The sequence below is a fragment of the Marmota marmota genome, unplaced genomic scaffold (assembly GCF_001458135.2).
Source record: "Marmota marmota marmota unplaced genomic scaffold, marMar, whole genome shotgun sequence".
NCBI lineage: Eukaryota > Metazoa > Chordata > Mammalia > Rodentia > Sciuridae > Marmota > Marmota marmota.
Genome location: NW_026000139.1, coordinates 2,388,735 through 2,412,121, shown reverse-complemented (window position 1 = coordinate 2,412,121; position 23,387 = coordinate 2,388,735). Strand labels below are relative to the sequence as shown.

The following is a 23,387-nucleotide window of genomic DNA, read 5'->3' as shown; positions in this document are numbered from 1 at the left end:
TAATATTTATTTTTTCTTAGTTTTCGGCGGATACAACATCTTTGTTTGTATGTGGTGCTGAGGATCGAACCCGGGCCGCACGCATGCCAGGCGAGCGCACTACCGCTTGAGCCACATCCCCAGCCCCATTCATTAGTTTCTTATACAAATTAAAATTTTCCATCTGGTATGGGAAACTAAAACACTGTCAGTACCAACCACATGTCTGAACTTTTAGACTTAATGGCATGAAATTAGCATTTATTGTTATAATCTGACAATACATATTAATTTGCAGATGATATGTAAACACACATTTCATGTGTGTGGATATATGTACATACATGTAGACAAGTACACATATGTGTTTATTTTTATTTGAAGTTTTTTCTACTTTGTGGGGTTTTGTTTGTTGTTTGTTTGGTTTTTGGCACTGGGGATTAAATCCAGGGGTACTTTACCACTGAGCTACATCCATGGTCCATTTTATGTTTTATCTTGAGACATGTCTCACTAAGAACTGCCTCAAACTAGCAATCTTGCCTCAGCCTTTCAAGTTGCTGGGATTACAGGTGTGCACCACCAAACTGGCGTTTTTTTGTTTTTGTTTTTGTTTTCTACTTTGAGCATTGTTTGCTTGTTTGTTGGAATAACTGGCTTTTAGCCTTTCTATTTTGTGTTAATTTGTAATTAAGAATTTATTAAACAGGAGACCAAGGGGCATAACTAAGTGGCAGAACACTTCTCTACCGTGCAAGAGAAGTGTTCAATTCAAAGCACCAGAGAGAGAGAGAGAGAGAATGTATTATGAATTCCTTTTCAGTTTATTAATTTTGTTCATGAATTAATAAGTAGATGCAAATTATAAACATCATAGCTAAAAACTGGGAGTTTTTGTATATGTATATAAATTTGGAAAACAAAGTTATTAATAAGCGGACATTTCCTTTTCCTGTTGTAGGTGAACGAGCTGGTGCAGGTGGAAACATATCTCCGGAGTGAGGGGGTGCTGGTGCGGTATTGGTACCCCATTGACATGTTGGAGAGGCCCCCTGCAGGCTACCGAAGGACTGCCACCAATGGGCTGGTCACACTGGACAACACCAACCTTCAAATTCACAGGTAAAGTAGAGCCCTTTTTTCTGAGGAGTCTCAGAAATCCACTGTGTTTTTCTGCATGTACCATTAATCCTTGACAAGAAGGCTTTTCTTCCAAAGCTGAGGATTAGAGAAAGAGAGAAGACAACCAGAAAAGGTAGTAGAAAAATTTCGGGAGTTAGGCAGAAAAGTTGAAGGATATAGAATCATCTGGTCTCTGCCACAAGCACTTTGCTATAGATTGGGGGGCTGAGGACAGCTAGAGATTCCAAGAGTGGAAAAAAATTATTCTGAGGAAAGCAACTCAAGAAGAGGTAGCGAATCAGGAAGGGGCCCAGGCACTGTGGGAGCAGTCAGCCCACTGTTCTCGCTAAACTAGCAGGTGTCCCAGGAATGCTGGCTCTGTGCCTGGCACTGGACACGCCCTGGAAGCAAACTGAAGTACTATGGCAGCTGCCTGCGCCAGCAGATTAAAACCAAAAGACCCAGAGGCCAGGGCTGTGGCTCAGTGGTAAGCGCTCGCCTCGCACGAAGGAGGCACTGGGTTCAATCCTCAGCACCACATAAAAATAAATAAATAAAGGTATTGTGTTCAACTATAACAACAACAACAAGAAATCACACACACACACACACAAAAAAAAAAAAAAAAAAAAANAAAAAAAAAAAAAAAAAAAAAAAAAAAAAACTGAAACGGAAAGATCTGGCAAAGTTCCTGCTGTGTACCAATACAGTTTCCTTGTGAATTGTTCCTTTCGGTCTTAAAAATTCTTATAACAATTCAGAGAAAATATAATAATAAGTGAGTTTTCTAATGAAGATCTCTGTGAACTATTGTGCATGCCAGCCCTCCCTGGCCATCACAGTTCCTCCACAAGGTGTCAATTGGAACCAAACTCAGCGTGTATCACTACAAATCCAGGTCCGTGTGTCCAGCTGTCTCCTCACCATGTCCACTCAGATACTGCATTGCCCCTTTAGAAAGTCCTCAGTTCAGTTAGTTAGATCCACAATACCAAAATAGGTGACACTGGAAGACAAAGTAGCAAGATAGAGGGCAGGAGGCGTGGTCAAGAGTGTTTCTCCAGCACCCACAGAGACCCACACAGAAGGTCAGGGGCTGCGTGACCGCTCAGGAGTGAAGGGTTGACCTCACCCAGCAAGGTCCTTATGATGGTTGAGCATCCTGTGACTGGATCAGAGCTCAGATCTCCTGTGACTCTTCCAGAGATTCCAGCCTGAGGCATGCCGCGCCCCAGAAGGCACAGCAGCTGTGGCTTCCCTCTGAGAGTGTCCTTCCTCACAGTCCTCGCAGTCCAGATGCTGCCTGCCAGTCAGGGGTCACTTTCACAATAAGAGGCTAGTCACGTGCTGCCATTCTTTGTCAGGTTTTAAGAGGAACTGAGAGCACAGGAGACTAACCAAAGGTGATTCTATGGAGGAAAGGTCTTGTTGACCTTTGACTCACACATCCTCTCATAGGCACCTAAAATGTAATTCATAAGGTAGAACCTGAGTTCCCCACAAAACCACCCCCTCTGGCTTTCCCATACCTAGAAAGCACAGCACAGCCATCCTTCTTCCTCACCGCCGCCTGTGAGCCGTCAGCAAGCTGCATCCTACCTGTCCCCGTCCCTCCCTTTCCAGCACTGCCACACCAGTCTAGTCCTCAACTCCTGCTTCTTTCCATAACAGCCAGAATGGATGTGGCCACTCTAAAAGGGTGATCTCTAGAAACATCCCAGCTCACTCTTCTGATTCTCACCTTCTGAAGCTCCCTGCTCCCCAGGAGTAAACTTCCCAAGACCCCCTGAGCACCTGAGCCTACCTCCGCTCCAGCAGGGAGGGCTCTTCTGCTGCCCTCACACCAGGCTCCTTTCCTCCTGACCACTCTGCGAAACTGTCTGGGTCTTCTCATGCAGATCCCAGTGAGTGATCCCCTCTTCAAAAAGGTCTTCCTTTCATTCCTTTTTATTGCGAAATAATGTTTTATTGTATGGACATGCCACGAACTTAACGGACATTTGAGGTGTTTCCATATTTGGCTCTCACAAATGATGCTGCTGTGATTACACATGGACAAGTTTTTGTGTAGACATTTTCATTTTTTTCCCACAGTGCTTTTGAATTAGGAAAAATCAAACATAACTAATGTGGTTTTTGTTTAGAACACAAGTAGCTCACTTGGGGCACAGAACGTGGGCCAGGAGAGGAACCTGAACTGAGGTCCTTCCCCTCAGAGCCCTGCTGCTGGCCCTCAGTACTCAGGGCCTCTCTCCCGCTTTCCCCTGCAGGGAGCTGCTGCGGTGCGAGGCTGCGTTGGCCAGGCTCTACTGCCGCATGGCCCTACTCAACATCTTCGCCCCCAAGTTCCCTCACTTGTTTACCCGCCTCTTCCACATCCCTGCCATCCGAGACATCACTCTGGAGCACCTGCAGCTGCTGTCCAATCAGCTCCTCGCCCCTCCCCTCCCAGGTAAGACTTAGCCCAGAAATCAGTGCAGATGAGAAGAGCCCTGAGCCTGCGCCAGGCATGCAAGAGTGTGCTGGTCTGCTCGTCCCCACAGAGGGAGGAGACACGGTCCTGTGAGACCAGGGGCTAAGCAAAGCCCAAGAACTGCAGTTGTGCTTGCTTGCACGTTGAAAAATGGAAGTGTTTTATTCACATTAGTTATTAATCTGATGAGTGTTCATTGAACTTTCCAAACTGTGGGTCAGGGAACATGGACTATTGTCTAGGAAATCTAATCACACTCCTACCTCTTGAACCTGGCACCCTGCTGTAAGGACGTACAGGTGGAGCAACTGACCACATGGAGAGGCCTGTGGTGAGAGGGGCTCTCTTGGTAATTCCAGCTCCAGACGAGCTCAGACAAATGGAGTCACACAGGTGATTCTAACTAGTATCACATGAGGCCTTGAACTGCCCAGTCAACCCAGAGGGTCACAAGGAATGATAAATAGCATTTTTAAATCACTATGTGCATTTTGTAGTAATTTGTCACATGTGCATGGGGTGAGAGGAGCTGGGAAGAGATGCTGACTCCTGGCACAGGGCACATAACTGATGGAGTGAGTTCTAAAACACTAAAGAGTTGGTCTGGGTAGAGGGAGAGCCACCTCTTCTACAACACAAAAGCAAAGACAAGCAGGTGTAGTGGTGCTCAGGAGCCTGAGGCAGGAGTGCAAGTTCAAGACCAGCCTCAGCAACTTCGCAAGACCCTGTCTCGAAATAAAGAAAAAGGTAGATCAGTGTTAAAGCACCCCTGGGTTCAGTTCCCAGTATCCAAAAAAGAAGAAGAGAAACCTAGTCATTGTAATGCTACCACAGATATTCTGCCTGGTGGAAAGCCAAGGTGCCCCTGCTTTCAGACCCCTCCAGAGCAGACTTTCCAACTCCCCAGGACCTCAGGGGAGCTGCTTTAGGCTTCCTGTGTATCTGTTTGGCCTGAGGCCCTTGGTGGGGGCTCTCGGTGCTCCCCAGGAATGCCCCTCTGCCCCATCAGCTCCCCTTCACTTCCCCAAAACGGAGGTGGGAAACAGAGTGTCGGAGGTCCCCTGCAGGCAGTACTCTGAGCCCAGCTGCCTCTCAGCCAGCTGCCTCCCAGCCAGCTGCCTCCCAGCTCACAGGCGCTGGGGTCCCGGCCAGCACCTGTGTGTGTCTTATCTACGCTTGCTGGGTGGAGTGCTGGTCCCTCAGCCCACCCTGAGAACTTGGAGACTCTGAAATCTACCTGTGGGAAGCTTTACAATGATGACCAGACACATTGCTTTAACGCCACTCTAAGGCACCCTAGCCATTCCTTGGAGCAGCCCAGGGTGGCCCCGAGCAGCTGAATAGATGGGGCTCTGGGCCTCTCATCCCAACAGCCCCCCTTCAACCCATTTGCTAGCCTCTGCTTCCAGTGTTATTCTAGGCAGCAGTTTTGCTGCTAAACAGAGAGCAGACATTTAGCTGTGTCCACTAATGCCACCCTGCTAGATGCTCTGACTGGTGGTGATGTCTGTTATCCACAGTGACCCCATCCAGGCCAATTTACCCGGATGGGTCATTTGTTGTTTCTGACTCAGGTGGTCACAAAGCTGGCTGCGGGGTTCTTGTAAACGCCTGTGCTCTTCCTGTCCCCAGATGGCACCATCAGCTCCAGCTCCATCCTCCTGGCGCAGTCCCTGCAGCACTGCATACACTCCCAGAACTGTTCCGCCACGGACCTCTTTTACCAGGGCAGCTCCCAGACAGTGAGAGAGTGGCTGAGTGTGGCCATCACCCGCACCCTGCACCAGGGTGAGGAGAGCCTTCTGGAGCTCACAAGGCAGATCTGCTCCTTCCTGCAGGTAGAAGTCTGGAGCTGACGGCCTGAACTGCGGTTCTCGGGGGGTTTTTTTTTGTTTGTTTGTTTGTTTTGTTACAAGTCTTCATAGCTTCCTAAAAATGGCTCCCCTTTCTCCCCCAAGCCACTGGCAGCTTTGATTGCCTTTTCATAGAAGCTCTTCTGCTTTTCTCATCCGGAGCTTCCTTCCTCCCAGGCTTTTTTGTTTTGTTCTGTTCTGGGCTTTGGCTGGATCCTTTAGCTTCATGAGATGAGAAGACAAAACGCAATCCCTGTGTTTAGCCTGTGGCTTTCCTTATATAATATCTCTTTGCAGACAGCACCAGAGCAGTTCCCCTCCGAAGAATTCCCGATATCCGAGTCCAAAGTCAATATGGATGTTAATTTTCCCGGGGCGGCTTTTGTTGTGGTGTCTTGTAAAGAAAGTCAATCTGGATTCCGCAAAGAGTAAGTTGCCCTTTCTCAAAACGAAGGTGATGGGGAGAGAAAAGCCAAATGGATTCTGGGAGCAGTGGCGGAGAAGAAGGGCTCATCTTCAGCTGTGAACATGTAGCATCTCTAAAGATGACTCACAGCTCTTCCCACATTGCCACGGGTGGGGAAATCACTTTATGCAGATGACCTTCTGGCAGGTGGTAGAGATGACAGGTGCCCGTTCACACTCAGCTTTCTGGTGTGCGTGGCCAGAGTCTGTATTAACACCTCTTCCCTCTCAGCTCCTCTCTGTACAAGGCACCCTGGGCACGCGTCCTCGTGTACGGGCTTGGCCACAAAGTGAAGCGAACCGGCCAGCTGAACCTCATCGAGGCTGCCTGTTACCCTCGGGATGCGTCCCCGGCCAACACTGGGCTTGCACCTCCGCCCACGGCTGACCAGTACCCTTCTGTGGTGCTCTCCACAGACAGGGTGCACATCAAGTTAGGTGAGTCTGTCTCGGCTCCTGGGGATGCCAGAAGTGCACACCCTGCTCTGCTACTTTTCTTCTGCAAGATAGGGGGGATTTTGTGTCTTGCTGGGTCCCAGTTTCTACGGGTAAATAAACAGGACTGCTTGGGGTAGGGTATTTGAGAGGCAATAGATTTCACGGCCTGTCAGAGGCTGCCCAGGCCACAGTAGGGATGTCCTTCCTTCACCAGGGTGCCCTGGGATCTGTACTGCTCAGAATGATCTCAACAGAGCAGTCCTGTCCTCACAGCCTCCTCGGGTTCTCATTGAAACTGAATTCTGGAGTGTATAATGGGGCACTGACCAAAATGAGCACCTGCTCCCCATCCAGGTGGGAACCCACCTGCTCTCGACTCCCTGGCCTCCTTGATGCAGTCTCCCGAGTTCTGTATTTTGTTGAGATCTCACCTCTGCACTGTGGAAGCTCTAGGTGCCTGTCATTTTCACAGACTGAGGCCTGCAAAAGGGAAGGCATCTCAGTCCCCATCTTGCACTGCTCCTCACTGGCATGTTTGACAAGAAAAGATGGACACGCATTGGCCAGAGACAGTGATAAACTATATTTGAACTTTCAGCCAGAAAAATGGGCCTTCTATCTCACAGCCCTCATCCTTGAGACCTTGCATCTTTAGGCAAAGGGATGAAGGACATTTCTTCAGTGATTTGGTCACTGCTAAACAACTTTAGGATCTCTGAATCTGTGTTCCTAGTGCTAGGGATTGAACCCAGAGCCTAGCATATACCAGGCAAATGTTCTACCACCGAGCTACAAACCCAGCCCTTTCATGTTTATTTTATTTTTGAGACAGGATCCCACTAAGTTGCTGAGGCTGGCCTTGAACTTGCAATCTTCCTCCCCCACCCTCCCAAGTAGCTGGGATTATAGGTTTGTGCCACCACACCCAGCCTCTATGATCCTTTTTTATTAGAGTCTGTTGTTTTCATAGCTGTTTTTAAACTTGGTGTTAAAAACAGAATCTGTCTGGGAGTGGGAGTCAGTGGTAGAGCACATGCCTACTGTGTGCCAGGCTGTGAGTTCAATCCCAGCACCATAAAAACCCCCAAATGAAAATTAAAAAATAAATTGAGATCTCTGCCCACCATTCCACAGTTACCACCATGTGACTGTTCACCCCAAAGAAGGCCAGCCAGCACGGTTCCTCCTAACTCACCCACACCCCAGCACACCGACTTGATCTGATCAGTGTTTGTCATGGGGCTTGGGATAGTGCGGGATGTGAGGAGGAGCAGGTCTAGAACTTCCTCCCTCTCACTGCAGGCTTCGGGGTCAGGCTTAAACCATGACACTAACGGAAGGCAATAAGAGAATCAAAACCCAAGGTTGAGGGGTTGGGGGTGTAGCTCAGCAGTAGAGTCCTGTGTTTGATCTGAGAGAGAGAGAGAAAGCGAGCCAGAGAGAGAGAGAGAGCGAGCCCAGCATCCTGGTAGTACCTTGAGTTTTGGGGACACCATGCTGGTCCACTTGGTATAGGCTTAATAGTCTTGATACAATTGCAGTCATGCAAAAGAATCAATTATTTCTTTTCAAAGCTGGGAAAGTTCTAGTGAAGTGTTTTTTAAAGTATAACTTAATTCCCATTCTGGGTATAAAGGCCAGTTGGTTTGGTTTGAGGCAAGGTCTAAGTTCTGAGGCAGACCTCAAACTTATAATCCTCCTGCCTCAGCCTCCCAAGTAGCTAGGCTTACAGGTGAGCACCACTGCACCTAGACCACCAACTGGTTTCTAACTGAATGGGGGATGTTTATCCACCTCTGTTCCCATTGCTACTCTGCATACCAGCAAGTGCATCTGGAGCTGGCCTCTGTCCCCGCTGTGGTTGGGGCATCTGCAGTGTGGAGCCTCAGGACATCTATTTATTCCCACCCTGAACTGATGAGGGTTGGGCTTTCCACCTCTGGCTCTCCACATGCACCTCAGAGAGGTCCTTTTTGCAGGCTTGTTTGGCTCAGATGCTGAGTCACATATTCTCCTTCTGGGCCCTTCTAGGAGTGTCTCCCCCTCCTGGAGCCGTGCTGGTATTGCATTCTCTGCCCCTGGAGTTCCCGCTGGCTATGGCCTTCGCAGAGCAGCTGCTGTCATGGAAGTCGGAGGATGGCGAAGGGAAGTCTGAAGATGAGCCTGACACTATTCCCACCTCAGTCCTCCTGCAGGTGGTGGAGCTGCTAGGTGAGGCGTGCCTTCCCTCAGGAGCCACTGGGTGGCAGCGAGGGCCTGAGGAGGTAGCTGCAGATGAGTGGGGCAGGTACCACCAGCAGCCCAGGCGGCCACCGCTTCCTCATTTGAGGTGGGCTTAAGAATAGACTGTAGCGTAGCCTAGACCGCTAAATGCATGATTTGTAGATTAAAAAACCATCATATTTAGGTGGCAACTAACCATGAAAATAGATCAATTTTGTCATACTTTATTTTAAGATGTAAATATGTGCCATTATTGTAACTTTAGGGGTGAAGAGTGGTGTGGGAATGAGCAATGCTACAGAATCAGGTGTCATGCCTGCACAGCCCCCCAGAGAGGTGAAAAGGTGGTGCATTTTGCCATCTGCAGATTTACCTTAAAGACATTCTAAGTAAATATTGGACTTCCATTAATAGTTTGACTGCAGATGTGTTTTGGGATCCACAACTTACTCAGAAAAAAGTAAAAATTAAGTTGGTTTATAGATGAATAAAGAGATGGATATATGTGTAATAAAGCAAGTTTAGTATTTTAATGGTGGAATACAGATGGTGAACATATAATTTTCTTTACCATATAATTTTTTCAACGTTTCTGTTTTTGAATTTTATCATAATAAAATGTTGGTGAGGAAAAACTGCAAACCCAGACACCTCTGGGGGTCAGATAATGTCAATGGGAAAAATAAAGGAGGAGAGGGAGGGTGTGCACTGGCCGGCGGCTGCTAAGCCCTAACTGGTCACTATCTGTGAAGTTTCTGCCACAACTGGTATTTTCACTTCAAGAAAAGCTGGGACTCCAGATGCAATGTGAATTCCCCAGTTTTTAAATGCTGACAACTAAATGAAATTCTTTAAAGCAGTCCAGGAGGTGCCTGTGGGAGGTAAGCAGGGAGCCACTGTCTGTGGAACAAGATGGCGGTAGCCAGTGCAGCTCATGGGTCACCATGTGCAGTTCTAGTGAACACTTCTTTCCAAAGCCTCTGACATAAATATCCAGTGGTCAAGAAGGACAGTGAAGAAGGTTTACAAGAGCATTTGTAGCATCCCTGGGCCTGCCCCTGAAGACAGGAGAGCCTCTGTGTAGGTTGCAGGGGACCCCATGTTCTAGGATAATCACGAGCTTGTTTCCAGTGAGAATTCTCAAACAGCATTGCTCCTGAGAGAAAGCAGGGAACCCAGCCCCTCGTTTGTAGGTGCTGGACCTAACCAGAGGCTCCCAGTGGTCAGCCCCATCTCCAGCTCTGGAGACTCCCTGTCCAGACCCGTCCTGTGTAGCCAGCTGAAGCCTGCTTTTTGCAGCTGAGAGCTCAGCAGACTCAGTGGGATGTGGGCCTTTCATGTTCATGAGCCCTAATGGCTTATGCACACAAGCTTCCTCCATTTCTGTTCAGTTCCAGGAAACATGGACTATGAGAATATAAGATGCAGATCTTTTATGAGGGGAACCTTGGGATAGCTTGTTCTAGATAGTATTCCCTGAAATCTTTATATTGCTAGTATAAAAAGGGAAAATTTATATCTTTTGCCATAACTGTAAAAGAAATACAAGGAAAATATACAGTTGCTGTTACAAAATTCTAGCTAACTAACGTTGCCTATCAAAAGCTCGGGGTTCATGGTGCACTCTGTTAAGAATAAATATACAGGGGCTGGGTTGTGGCTCAGTGGTAGAGCACTTGCCTAGCATGTGTGAGGTACTTGGTTCAATTCTCAGTACCACATATAAATAAATGATTAAAATAAAGGTTCATCAATATCTTAATAAATAAATAAACAGAGGCTGGTGGTGCAACCTGAAATCCCAGCAACTTGAGAAGCTGAGGCAGGAGGATTGCAGAGTCAAGGCCAGCCTCACCAACTTAGTGAAACCCTGTCTCAAAATAATAAAAAGGGCTGGGGCTGTAGCTCAGTGGTAGGGCGCCTGCCTAGCATGTGTGATGCCCAGGGTTCGATCCCCAGTACCAAATAAATAAACTTAACTAAGTAACCCAAAGTAAGCCTTTCTCTCTCTCTCTCTTCCTTCCTTTCCTTTCCTTTCCTTTCCTTTCCTTTCCTTTCCTTTCCTTTCCCCCTCTTCAGTGCTAGAATTGAACCCATGGCCTCAGGCATGCTAGACAACTGAGCTACACCCCCAGCCCCTATGACACAATCAAGACTAACAGAAGTGTAGGAGGGAGTAGCTTTTCAGCGTGTGTTTCCATGCTGTGTGGTAAGGTGCGATTGTGCCCCAGGAGCAGGCATCTGTGCTTGGGGAGGCTCTGTCCTGATAACTTATCACCACCTTGCTGGATGGAGCCTGGGGCACAGAAGCAGTGGCTTTGTCCTGACCTCTAGAAGCAGGCAGGCTTGCCATCGTGTGGCACAGAGGTTAAAGCCTTGACCAGCTTGCCAGCTCTGAGTCCTGGCTCTCCCTTGAGAACTATATAACCTTGGGCCCGTGCTTCAGTCCTGAACCTGTTTCTTCATCTGCAAAATGGAAAGAACAACGTAGGAACTGCCCGCGGGGCATTGTGAGAATTCGTGCATCTGCTGCGGTACCAGAACAGTGCCTGGCATGGAGTCATTGCCCTGTAAGTGATAGCTGTTATTTTCTGTCTGCCTCAGGAAATTTCCTGTGGACCACAGACATGGCAGCCTGCGTGAAGGAACTTGTCTTCCACCTCCTCGCAGAGCTCCTGCGCACGGTGCACGCACTGGAGCAGAGGAAGCACCCCGCCGGCCTGTCCTCCTCCATTGCCCTGCAGCTCAACCCCTGTCTGGCCATGCTGATGGCCCTGCAGTCCGAGCTGCACAAGCTGTATGATGAGGAGACCCAGAGCTGGGTATCAGGCAGCACCTGTGGGGGCTCTGGGGCAGTGGCAGCTGGCGACCAGGGCAGGTTCTCCACGTACTTTCATGCGCTCATGGAAGGGTGCCTGGCAGTTGCCGAAGTGACCCTGCCTACCAACATGAGTGTCACAGCCAGTGGAGTGACCTCAGCAACCACCCCAAACCTCAGTGACTCGTCGTCCTCCTCCTCCTCCTCTCCAGGACAGACACCGCAGAGTCCCAGCCTCCTCTCCAAGAGGAAGAAAGTCAAGATGAAGCGGGAAAAGGCCTCCTCCTCTGGGAAGCGGCAGTCCTCCCGCACAGTGGAGTCCGACTCCGCCGTGCTCAGCATCGGGGGCAGCAAGCCTGAGGACATGCTCTGGTTCCACCGCGCGCTCACCTTGCTCATCATTCTGCGTCATCTCACCAGGAAGGACCCCCAGGGCCTGGGTGTAACCAGCGATGCCGTTGCAGATGCCTGCCAGGCCCTGGTGGGCCCCACTGCCCATAGCCGCCTGCTGGTGATCTCTGGCATCCCTACCCACCTGGACGAGGGCATCGTCAGAGGTGCTATCCGCAAGGCCTGCAATGCCCACGGCGGGGTCTTCAAAGACGAGATCTACATTCCACTGCAGGAAGAAGACCCCAAGAAGCCCAAAGACAAGGCCGAGGGTGGCGACGGGAAGGCCGAGCCGGAGAAGACGCTGGGCTTCCCCAGTGCAGACAGCCTGGAGGGGAGCACGTCCAGCAGCCTGGCCCCAGCCATGAGCATCAGTGCCTCTGCCTCCACCAGCCAAGCCTCTGTCTGCAGCTCCCAGGGGGTCTCTCAGACCGTCAGCGACCTCTCGGTGGACCCACTGCCGTCCGGCCTGGAGTTGCCCATTCCTCCTGGCCTGCTGGAGCCCCACGTGGTGTCCAGCCAGGAGAGCCTGGACATTTCCCTGTGCAGCACTGGCAGCCTGGGCAGTCTGGGCAGCCTGGGGGAGCCTCTAGACAATGCAGAGACGGCCTCGGTGTCGGACATGGGCTCCATATACACAGTCACTTCCCTGGACAACCAGTCCCTCGTGGCACGCCCCATCAAAGGCTTTGCCGTCGTGGAGGTAATGGCTCTCCAGCCCTGGCGGCCACTCACAGCATGGCCATTTTGAATCCCCTGAGCCTTTTTAAAAATCTTCCCAAATTATTTCCAAGGGATGAGCCAACAGGTGATGTTGGAGCACTTCGGGGCTCTCTGGGGCAGCTCCTGTAAGTCACATCTCTAAGAGTGCCCCTCCAGGCCCATGTCATAAGGGAAATGCAGGTCATGCCAACAGTAGCAGCAGGCGGAGGGGCTCGCAGAGCTGACCTTCATGATGGGTGAGCTTTACCAGATGCCCCCAGCATAGAATAGATGCACACTCTGCCCTGGGCAGTATCAGTTTCAGACGGTGGGCACATGGCTGACTCACTCCAATTCAAGGCTCCACTTGTTTATTGTGCTCCCTTGTTTAGAAATCCTGCATCAAACCAGGCACAGTGGCCCATACCTGTAATCCCAGCGCTCAGGAGGCTGAGGCAGGAGGATCGCAAGTTCAGAGCCAGCCTCAGCAAAATCGAGGTGCTAAGCAACTCAGTGAGACCCTGTCTCTAAATCAAATACAAAATAGGGCCGGGGATGGGACTCAATGGTTGAGTGCCCCTGAGTTTAATCCCTGATACCACAAAAAAAAAAAAAAAAAGAAAGAAAGAAAAAAGAAAAGGAGGTGGAGTAAAAACTGTCCTCCCACCACTGGAAGTGCGAAGCACCAGGCGGAGCACTTGCCTGCACTGCCCTCCCCAGTGTGGCCGGCAGCCACTTCTTTCAGTCTGTTGGCCTCCTCCTGGGGACTTCCTCAGCTCCATGTGGAGTTAACTCCCTGAGCATCAGGGTGAAGCCATGGGCCTGGCCAGGGTTTAGTGATAGATTCCCACTTGAGTTGTCCCCTAAGAAGTCCCCATTTGGAGTGTTTCTAAGGAAGTCCAGCACACACAAGGCGGGCAGCTCAAGATGAGGACAGGATTCTAGGGAAAGGTTGGGAGGGAAGATGCCATGCATACCGAGTGGTCACTCTCAATTCACATCCTGACCTTTTTTCTTTGTTCACCCAGATAAGATCCCGAGCCAAAATTGAGAAAATTCGAGCAAGTTTATTTAACAATAATGATTTGATTGGCTTGTCAAGTTTGGATGGTGAAGATGAATTGATGGAAATGTCCACAGAAGAGATTCTGACTGTATCTGTAGTGAACCAGAGTTTGTTTGATACTCAAGGGAGCCCAGGGTTAGAAGATTATTTCAATGATAAGTCAATTAAAGGTAGGTTTTGGATTTTAAAACAGAACCCTTTTGAGAGGAATTTCAGGTTTATAGAAAAATTGATCAAAAATTTCCCCTCCATACCACTGCCATTTCCTCTATTCTGAACATCTTGCATTCAAGGACTCCGCTACCATCCCTAGGAGCTGCAGGATTTGAAATGAGCAGAAGAGTGACTCAGGGACTTAGGGAGGTGGGCACTCCTGCTCCAGACTCCCCTCTGGGCTTGTCTTCTGGGCAGTTTCTCCCTTTTGTCTAGCAGGGCTTCCCTTATTCAAGCTCGTGTGTATTTATTTTGTTCTGTCCTGTGCAGCCGGAATAAACCAAGAATTTGCTGATAATTCTTTGCTCAAATGCTCGGGGACACTGTGCCTTACCCTTTCCAGCCCTCTCTTGGGAAAGAAACAGCTCCTGCTGTTTGTTCACAAAGCCCCATTTCCCATCCCTTGTGTCATTCTGGAGACTCTTGTGGGGTAGGCCATGGCTGGCTTTCCCACATGGTACCAAGTGTCCATCCAGAACCCAGGAATTTAATGACTGCCCACAGAGCTGAATCCAGACGGGGCATCTGTCCAAGCCAGCTGTCTCCCCAGGCTTCCCTTCAGAAGCAGTGGGAGTTGTCTGTCTAATAATTAGCAACAGTTCTTTGTCATTATTTTGTTTTTATCAGTCTTTCTCAAAATGTTTAATCTGTGTTCTTTTCTCTAAATCTTTAATATTGTTTGAGATTTCATAGTAGAGTCAAGTTGTTTTGTATTTTCTAGGAAAAATATATAACACTGAGTAGAGGTTTTGTTTTTTCAAATTATTATTCCCAGTCATGGAATTTGGAAATATTCCCTCAGCGCTGGGATCAGGGGAAAGTAAGTGAGGTCTTACGCCCAAAATGTAAGAGCTCCCAAAAATCAGTCATTAAGATACACGTACTTTGGAGAGATGGGAGGTCTAACTCAATGGTAGAACAAATATCTAGCACATGCTAGGCCCTGGGTCCAACTCACTACCAAAAAAAAAAAAAAAAGATGAATAATATTTTCATACGATATTTTGAAAAGTCAAATATAATACAACTGAACATGTGGTGCCCACTTTACACCCAGGTACTTGAGCTCAGGAGTTTGAGACCAGCCTGAGCAACCCAGAAAGACCCCATCTCCAAAGAAAAAAATTAATGTAAAATATCCACAAGGAACAAAAAATTAAAAATTAAAATGTCGGGCTGGGCTGTGGCTCAGCAGTAGAGTGCTTGCCTAGCACGTGCGAGCCCCTGGGTTCAATCCTCAACACCACAGAAAAATAAATAAAATAAAGGTATTGGGTCCAACTAAAAAATAAAAAAAAAATTAAAGTGTCATGTAAGGACAGCATCAAAATCAATGTTACCATTTTTTTCCTACCATATCAGGCTCCAGTACTGCTTGAACGTCACTGTTAATATTTTAATATCATGTGTATTTGGGTTTTGTTTTTTTTTCCAGTGTCTCCTTAAATTTCCATCTGAGAGGCTACCTTGCTGCCCCTCAGTCCCAACCCTGCTCCTTTGAGGGCGAGTATTTGCTCCCCTTTCCTGCCCACTTGGCGTAGAGGAGTCTACATGGGACACCTAAGGGTTTCCCAGTCTTCACACTTTGAATCTGGGCATTCTTATACAGTCAAACCTTCATGGAAAGTGCTTGGGTTTGGGTAACAGGCATTGACCTTGTGGGGTTTTTGTTTTTTGTTTTTTGCCTCAAATCTACAGGGAGTCTTTTCCCCTGTGGCTAAATGGGCTCTGGAGAGTCTGGCCAGAGTGGTGGGGGGAGAAGGGAGCAGAGAAAGCAGGAGTGCAGAATTGTTATGTGTCCCTGATGCCCCCAGGAAAGGGCAGAGTGCCTTCTAGAGGGCTTGATTATGAACAAAAGAGTAAATATTTTCTCTAGCTCACGGTTTTCTTGATTCGGAGTTTCTGTCACACATCAACAAAGGGCAGATCAACTCCCAGACCCCGTTTATCATACTGGTTTTGCAACATGTTCTCCAATAATGCAAAAACTCATTTAATAACTGCTCAAGAGCACGTGGCTCAAACCCAGGGGAGATCATTGCTTGCATGTGTAGGCATCCAGAATGAGCTCTGAGGCATGCCATTCCAGGGGAGCCTGTCATTTCCAGGCAGCCAGTAGAGGGGACAAGTGCAGAGGACAGCAGCCTGGCCCATATATGGCTCGTGACCCACTGAAAACAGAGTCACAGGGCTACACCTTACTGCACGGAGAGTTGAACGCATTGCTAAGGTGTGTGCCCAGAGAGAGGGATCTTGTCATCTCCAGTAGATGCCTGTTGTCTGCACTCAAAACTGCTTTCTGAAACTACGGGGCAAGTCCTGGCCTAGCGTACTCATGGAAGAACTGTTTTGCCCTCTTTCCCTTCCGTGGCAGGTGAGAAGCTGGTGCCTGGGGCCAGAGAGGTCCTGACAGAGATATTTAAGAGCTGTGCCCACTCAGAGCAGACGCTGAGCCTGACACCAGCAAAGCCCATCAGGGTCTCTGACATATATCTCAGCAAGGAGCAGATCAACTCCCAGACTCCAGGCAACCTCCTCCACATCTTCTTCACCAATGTCCGACCTCCCAAGAAGGTGCTAGAAGACCAGCTCACCCAGGTAGTCCCCCACCCCCTGTGCCGTGCTGGGCCGCAGGTGCCCTTTTGGGTGAGCCTGAGACCCCCTTTCCCTGCTTTTGTGCTCTGCAGATCCTGAGGAAATACGGCGTGCCGAAGCCCAAGTTTGACAAGAGCAAGTACAGCAAAGCTGGGAAGGAGCAGCACCCCGTGAAGGTGGTGAGCACCAAGCGGCCCATCACCAAGCCGCCTGCCAAGGACAAAGCGGTGCTCAACAGTGTCAGGTGCACGCCCACAGGACTCGGGAAGTCGGGGCCAGCTGGCGGGCGGAGGCAGGGCCCCGAGCAGGCGCCTGAGAGGCTGTGGCACTCTTCTGCGCTGCCATGGCCTCCAGCCCTCACCAACTGTGAGCCCGAGCTCACGGCAGCCACAGCGTGTGAAAGCCAGAGCTGGCGGCAGGAGGGCAGATGGTCCACTAGGCACACGGTGCACGCCGTCCCAGAGGCCCAGAGGCTGAGGCAGGAGGGTCCCAAATTCAAGGACAGCCCTGGCAACCTAGTGAGACCCTGTCTCAAAAAAATAGGGAGGGGGGAGCTGGGGCTATAGCTCAGCTGGTAGAGCGCTTGCCTCGCGTGCACAAGGCCATGGGTTCAATCCACAGCACCACACAAACAAAAGTGGGGAGGAATTCTTGGGATGTAGCTCAGTGGTAAAGCACCATACCCAGTACCAAAAAAAAAAAAAAAAAGTATACATCTTTAATGTATAGACTTTTTTTTTAAACTATGCTAGTAATGCATAGTTATTGTAGATTAGAAAGATTAGAAAATGCATATGTGTATATAGGGAAAACTGAACTTTGGCTGGGGGTATAGCTCAGTGGTAGAGCAACTGCTTAGCATGTGTGATGCTCTGGGTTCAATTCCCAGCACCAAAAAAATAAAGATCATCCCAGGCCAGCTGTTTCTAACACTGACACACAGAGCCTTTTATTTATGTGTGTGCATTATTTTCTTAAAGCATGTGCAGTGAAAAGCCACTCTTCTCCTCTAGCCTTTCCTTGGGCCCCTCTGCCTAGGACAGCCAGCATCACTCACGTGCCTTCCACGTCACTCACGTGTCTGAGCACATGAGTGAACCATGGACATGCATAAAGCTGGCTGGTGTACACGTGTCTGCACCTCTCTAGTCTGTTTAGTACCAGTTTTGGAGATCTTTCCAGACCACTACAGAAGAAACTCCTCATCCTTTTTTTAGTGCTCCAACATGCTCCATATATGAATCTGCACATGTGCTTGATGGAATTTTCTTTAGGTACAAGTTTATGACTCTCAAATTCTCACAGTTGAAACTCTGACAGCCAAGTCTTGCCTGGCAGGAATGAATAGAGAAGTTGGTAAATAGCCAGAACAACTCGGTGTCCTTTCATTAATTTGCTTCGAGTAGCACTTTTAAATCAGCACTGTCCGTTCTGTGGGTATGGAAGTCCGTGCTATTGGTGTAATGCAGTACTCTCACCCTGCCACATTTCAAGTGTTCCAGAGATGAAAAAACTCGTGATTTTACCTAACTTTAATTTAACCCCAAGTTCCTACATCTGACGAGTGTCTGCTTTGTTGGACACTGTAGCTCTCGAGTATGTAGAAAGAGTTTGAAAAGCATCTGCAAGATCTGGCACCTTGTAAAGCATTGATTTGCTGTAAAATTTGCTCAGTACATTTTTGTCACTCAGAACCAAGGCAGTCTTAACCCAGCCCTGTCTCAACCATGCGCCCTGAGCTGGTTAGCGGAGGGTTGGGGGAGCTCGTGTGTGTGTGCTTCTGTGCCTCCTGCGAGGAGGTGTGGACATGAAGAATTCTAATTCCAGTGCTTTGGTCTATAGCAGGACTGCCTTAAGTGAGAAGAAACCAACTGTGAAGCCCAAGTCACCAGAAAAGAGCAAACCAGACGAAAAGGATCCAGAAAAGTCACCCACAAAAAAACAAGAAGGTAAATGAGCAGCGTGAACGGGACATGGCCTGGGAACCACTCCTGACCTGGAGGCTGCACAGCCCACTCAGAAAGAGCCTCTGGGCTCCTGCCTGCCGGGCTCCCTCCCACGGGGATCCCCCTACTCCCCGTGGTCTGAAGTTTGGGCAGCCTTTCCGAAGACTTTGGGAAATATTCCTGGCCATGCCAGGATGCCATTTTTGTTGATTGAGTTGAGGTGAAAATAGTAGTTCTGCAAATACTGAACACCGAGATGAAAAAGGAAGAGGTGACAGAAGACTCCTGCCAGAGGCCCTGCCTGGTCCTCAGCTGGTGACCCGAGGCCCCAACAGAACTGGGGAAAGTGGCTCCCTGTGATGTCAGTGGGGAGTTTCTGAGACTCATACAGAGGAGGGAGGGGGAGACCTGTTCTGTTGGGAGACCAGTGGGAGGCCGAGGCCTGGGGCCTCCCCTGTGCCTGCACTGCAGTGTGACCGGCCCTGGAGGCCTGGAGAAGGGAGGGATCAGGTGGACCAGGTCACAGACAAGGGATGCCAGGAGAGCAGGTTGGGGACCCGCGTGCACAGTTCTTACCAAATTCCTGACGCTGTGAATACTTTTCCATCAGTCCCCGAGGAGAAGTACCTGACCTTAGAAGGGTTTCACAAGTTTGTCATCGACCGAGCCAAGCAGGACATCCGCAGCGTCTGGAGGGCAATTCTGTCTTGTGGCTACGATCTTCATTTTGAGAGGTAAGAGGGTTGTTGTCCCTTGGACCAGCTAGCTCATGGCTTGGGTAGCAACTGCAAGCGACACCAAAACACAGGTTCTGGAGCTAGTCTGTCCCCCCAGAAGCCTTCTGAACTGTTTCCTGAATTCTCATAATCGTTAGGTGATTTTCCTAAACATTTCCAAACAAGCCCTGTTCTCTCCCTCCAAATCTGACTATGGACGGCATAGTCAGAACAGCCTGGCTAACGGAGTGCCACACACAGTGGCTGCAGCACAGCCCTGGGGCTGGCAGGCCAAGGTAAAGCACACCTGCCCACTGTGCTTCCCCTGGTCTCTTCTTGGTCCATGTGTCTATCCTAACCTCCTCTCATGAGGTCCTCTTATAAGGTGACCTATTAGAGTGGGGCCCCCTGTGACTACATGTAACCTCAGTTATCTCTGTAAAGGCCCTGTCTGCAAACACAGTGACACTGGGGGAGAGGGATCCACATGTGAATTTGTGGGAGGGACACAATTTAGTCAATAACTGGGACAATTTCCTATTCCAAAGATCCTTTTCCTTGGATTCCCCCTTCCCTCCAGTCTCTGCTGCCCTCTGTCCCGCCCAGGCAGGGGCAACAGCAAGGCATAGCTGACCAGTCTCCAGGGACAAACAAACATGGTTTCCCCTTCCTGTCTCTTCGTGGATCCCAAGCAAATACATTTGCAGGACAGAGAGAGCCCTGCCCTCTCGCTTGCTCTCCCACAAGCCCACTCGGCCCTGCCCATAGCAAGACGCACTCAGTCCTGAGAGGGGCTGCCTTGCACAGGCTGCTGTACACATCAGTTTTCAAAATTGAGAATTGTCTGCTGCTCAGGGCCAGCATCTCACAGTGAAGCCTCATAGTCAGCCCTCAGGTGGGGCTCAGCATCATGACGGAAGGACAGGTTTTCTGGACTTGTTTTAGAAATCAGCAAGAGGGACAACCTTGGTTTTGTTGGAAAGTAGAATCACCTATTTGGGACTAGAAACTCATTTCTAACTGGGAAGGGACAAATTGGGCTAAAAAAAGACTGCAAAGTGCCTAGTGCTCATTTGTGACAGAAGAAGGCCTGGTTCATGCTGGTCCAGGGTCACATGATGCCTCGACACCCCCTTGCCTCTTTGCCAGGGATTTGTCTAAGGCAGCCAGCCTAAGAGGGGCTGTGAGGGCCTCTCCAGGGATGGGGATCTAGGTCTCTCTATGAGACTCCTTGGATGGGACCAAGGTGGTCTGTAGTGAGGAGAGACAAGAAGGTGCATCCCCAATTTCCCCTAGGTACCCCTTCTGGGTGGTGTGGTCAGTGTGGTATGTGGCCACCGGAGGCGCCGTAGGCACTGGCCAGGTGCCTGCCTGCCTGCTGGTTGCTACCCTGCCTTTTTCGGATCAATTGCACAAGGTTTGGGGAGTAAGGCCGTGCACACTGGACACCTCATGAGTGTCTGCACACAAGGAGGCAATGCCCTGTGGTTCTGTGCCCCGAGGTGAAGGCTGCCTGATGCTCAGGGGACGTGTTTCCCAGTGTTGTCCTGGGAGCTGATGACTTCAGTGCAGCTGAAGAAGGGCATGCTGTCTGCAGTCTGCCTTTCTCCTACCACTCAGGGTCATCCGATTGTGGTGGTGTTGCACATGCTCCCATGATGCTCAGCGTTCTGTTGTTGAGCATGGACTAATCTACCCAGCAGAGCCCCAGCAGCAGGCAGTTGGGTGGCCTCTGCCCCTGCTGTGCTAACGCAGCCCTACGGCAAAGCCCTCCTGAGCACCCTGCAGACCAGCCGGGCCAACATCCCTGCACGTGGATGCTGGAATAGGACGCGGGGCAAAGGTTACTGATGTCCAGCAGCTGGTCCTGTGCACATGGATTTGCTAGGCATGGCCACGTGCTTGGCAAGCACTCTCTCTCTGAATTCCTTTGAAAATGTGACAGGTTCTGGCACCATTTTGAGCTCATTATACCGGTAAAGAAATCACAGATGCCAGGCATGGTAGCGCACGCCTGTAATCCCAGCAGCTCCGGAGGCTAAGCAGGAGGATTAATCGCATGTTCAAGGCCAGCCTCAGCAAAAGCAAGGCCTTAAGCAACTCAATGAGACTCTGTCTCACAATAAAATGCAAAATAGGGCTGGGGATGTTGCTCAGTGGTCAAGTGCCCCTGAGTTTAATCCCTGGTACCCCCCCCCAAAAAAAAAAAATAGAAAACACAGAAAGTCAGTGAACATTTAGCCTGGGTCACCATATGTGACCTTGCTTTCACCCTAACACAACAGGACACGTGCATGTTGTCAGAGGTTGCTCTGTGCATACTCCCCCCTGGAATGCTCCACAGGCCTGTTTTGAAAGAGCTCTTCCGGTGAGGAGCAGTTTGAACACCAAGAAAGCCCTGGAGGCTGGGCAATTCCAAGCACACTCCAGGGCTGGGTGTGGCTCTGTAGGAGGAATCAGCCCTCATCCTAGAAGACAGCCCCCCACCTGGCCCTTCTCCCCTCCCCTGCCCCAGGTGTGCCTGCATTGATGTCCGACATGCGCAGAAGGCCTCAAGGAAATGGACCCTGGAGATGGACGTGGCTCTCGTGCAGTACATCAATCGGCTGTGCCGCCACCTTGCCATCACACCTGCAAGGCTCCACCCCCATGAGGTTTACCTGGACCCTGCCGATGCCACTGACCCCAGAGTGGCCTGTCTCTTGAGTATGTGGCCCCTTGGAGTAACCCCTTCCCTAATGCCCAGTGGGGACATACCCTGTGACAAGCAGTGTTTAGAAGGGCTAGATGCCATTTAGACATCTGTTACAGAAATACTTAGGGGCTCCTTCTACCTGCTAGGTGTGTAGAGAGAGGGGGAGAGACAGGCGGCTGTGACCACGGCCAAGGGAGTCTCAGGCCTGTTCCTGTGCTCACTGCAGCAGGGTGAGGCCACAGACTGAGAAGCACAGGGCTGGAAGGCAGTGCCCACCATGGTGCCCACTGCTGCGCCCAGGACCCTGCTCTGTGCACATGCTCCTCTAGGCCAGGCTGCTGTGGGAGTGTGAGAGGGGATGGCCACCTGCATTATCCTGATGGGGGAGCAATGTATTTTTGTTGAAAGCTAGGAAGCTATAAGGGGCCAGCACCCTCACCTGGATCTGCCCCTGGGAGCAGGCCCTGCCAGCGCCTGCCGGCCCCAGGAGATGCTGCCTCGCCTGGCAGCGGGAGCAGGGCCTTGCACTTCTGGACACAAGGGGGTAAAGGTGGGCAAAGACTTGTCCCTAACTTCAGTCTCTTGTGGTGGAGTGTGCCATAGGTGTGAGGGTGACAGTTAAGGCAGCGTGCCAGTGGGCCTTGTAACCTGGCTGGGCGCAGTGGTGCGTGCCTGGTGTGGGGCCTAGTTGAAGGGCACCCAGGACTCTGCTATTTTTGGATTTCCTGTAGGCTGTAATTATTTCAGGTGTTTGAAAAGTTAAACAACATAAAGCTGGGGCAGTAGTAGAGCCCTTGCCCTGCATGCCCATGGCCTGGGGCTCCCTCCCAGAGGCCACCCTCGGCCCAAAGGAAGGCTGAAGGGCCTTCCATCCTCAGTACCCCACACTTGCCTTCTGTTTGGCACATGTTCAGGCACGTTGAGGGCCCTTGCTCACTGATAGTGTCTCTGGGGTCCCAGGAATAAAACCAGCCCCCAGTCCCACTGTACATGGTCCTCCCCAGTGACAGGGACCTCCTGAGTTTGCTGAGGTAAGTGTGTTGGGCTGGCTTGGCAGAGGTCCAGCATGACCGTCCTATCCCCCTCAGATGTGCCCATTGAGAGCCTGCGCCTGCGCTTCGCCTTGCTGCAGTCCCTCAACACCACGCTGGAGACCTTCTTCCTGCCCCTGGTGGAGCTGCGCCAGACACCCATGTACACCCACAGCATCGCGGCCCTTCTGAAGGAGGCCAAAGGTCAGTGCCTGGGCCTGCCTGGACCCTGCAGGAAGAGAGAGGTGACCTTTAAGGCACCAGAGCCAGAACCTCCAGGCAGAATGACCAGGCCTTTGTCCAAACTGCCTAGAAGACTCCCACTGCCCACCTTATGTCTAGCGGACAGGCATCCTCTGCAGCAGCAGAGCCTCCAGTAGAGACCAACCACAGCCAGGCGCAGAGGCCCACGCCGGTCATCCCAGCAGCCTGGGAGGCTGATGCAGGAGGATGGCCCAAAACAGTCAGCCTCAGCAACTTAGTGAGACCTTGTTTCGAATAAAAATTTTAAAAGGGGGGGTGCGGTGCTGGAGATGGGCTTGTTGGTTAATACCCCTGGTTCAATCCCTGATACCAAAACAACAAAAAGAAAAGAAAGAAACTAACTACAGCAGGGGCAGGGCCTTGTAACCTGGCTGGGCGCAGTGGCGCGTGCCTGTAAT

General features: G+C 50.3%; 1 protein-coding gene across 1 annotated transcript in view; it reads left to right on the top strand.

Annotated features, from left to right (window-relative positions):
• Positions 1–23,387, top strand: part of Hectd4 (HECT domain E3 ubiquitin protein ligase 4) — a 176,344-nt gene that overhangs the window by 142,805 nt on the left and 10,152 nt on the right. Inside the window, exons 56-69 of the mRNA XM_015505175.2 lie at positions 941–1,101; positions 3,372–3,553; positions 5,207–5,412; positions 5,725–5,855; positions 6,125–6,330; positions 8,362–8,541; positions 11,158–12,464; positions 13,492–13,699; positions 16,117–16,340; positions 16,430–16,581; positions 18,180–18,286; positions 18,894–19,017; positions 21,515–21,705; positions 22,783–22,929. Of these exons, the coding sequence (XP_015360661.2) occupies positions 941–1,101; positions 3,372–3,553; positions 5,207–5,412; positions 5,725–5,855; positions 6,125–6,330; positions 8,362–8,541; positions 11,158–12,464; positions 13,492–13,699; positions 16,117–16,340; positions 16,430–16,581; positions 18,180–18,286; positions 18,894–19,017; positions 21,515–21,705; positions 22,783–22,929 (3,526 nt within the window). The remainder of the gene's footprint in view (positions 1–940; positions 1,102–3,371; positions 3,554–5,206; positions 5,413–5,724; positions 5,856–6,124; positions 6,331–8,361; positions 8,542–11,157; positions 12,465–13,491; positions 13,700–16,116; positions 16,341–16,429; positions 16,582–18,179; positions 18,287–18,893; positions 19,018–21,514; positions 21,706–22,782; positions 22,930–23,387) is intronic.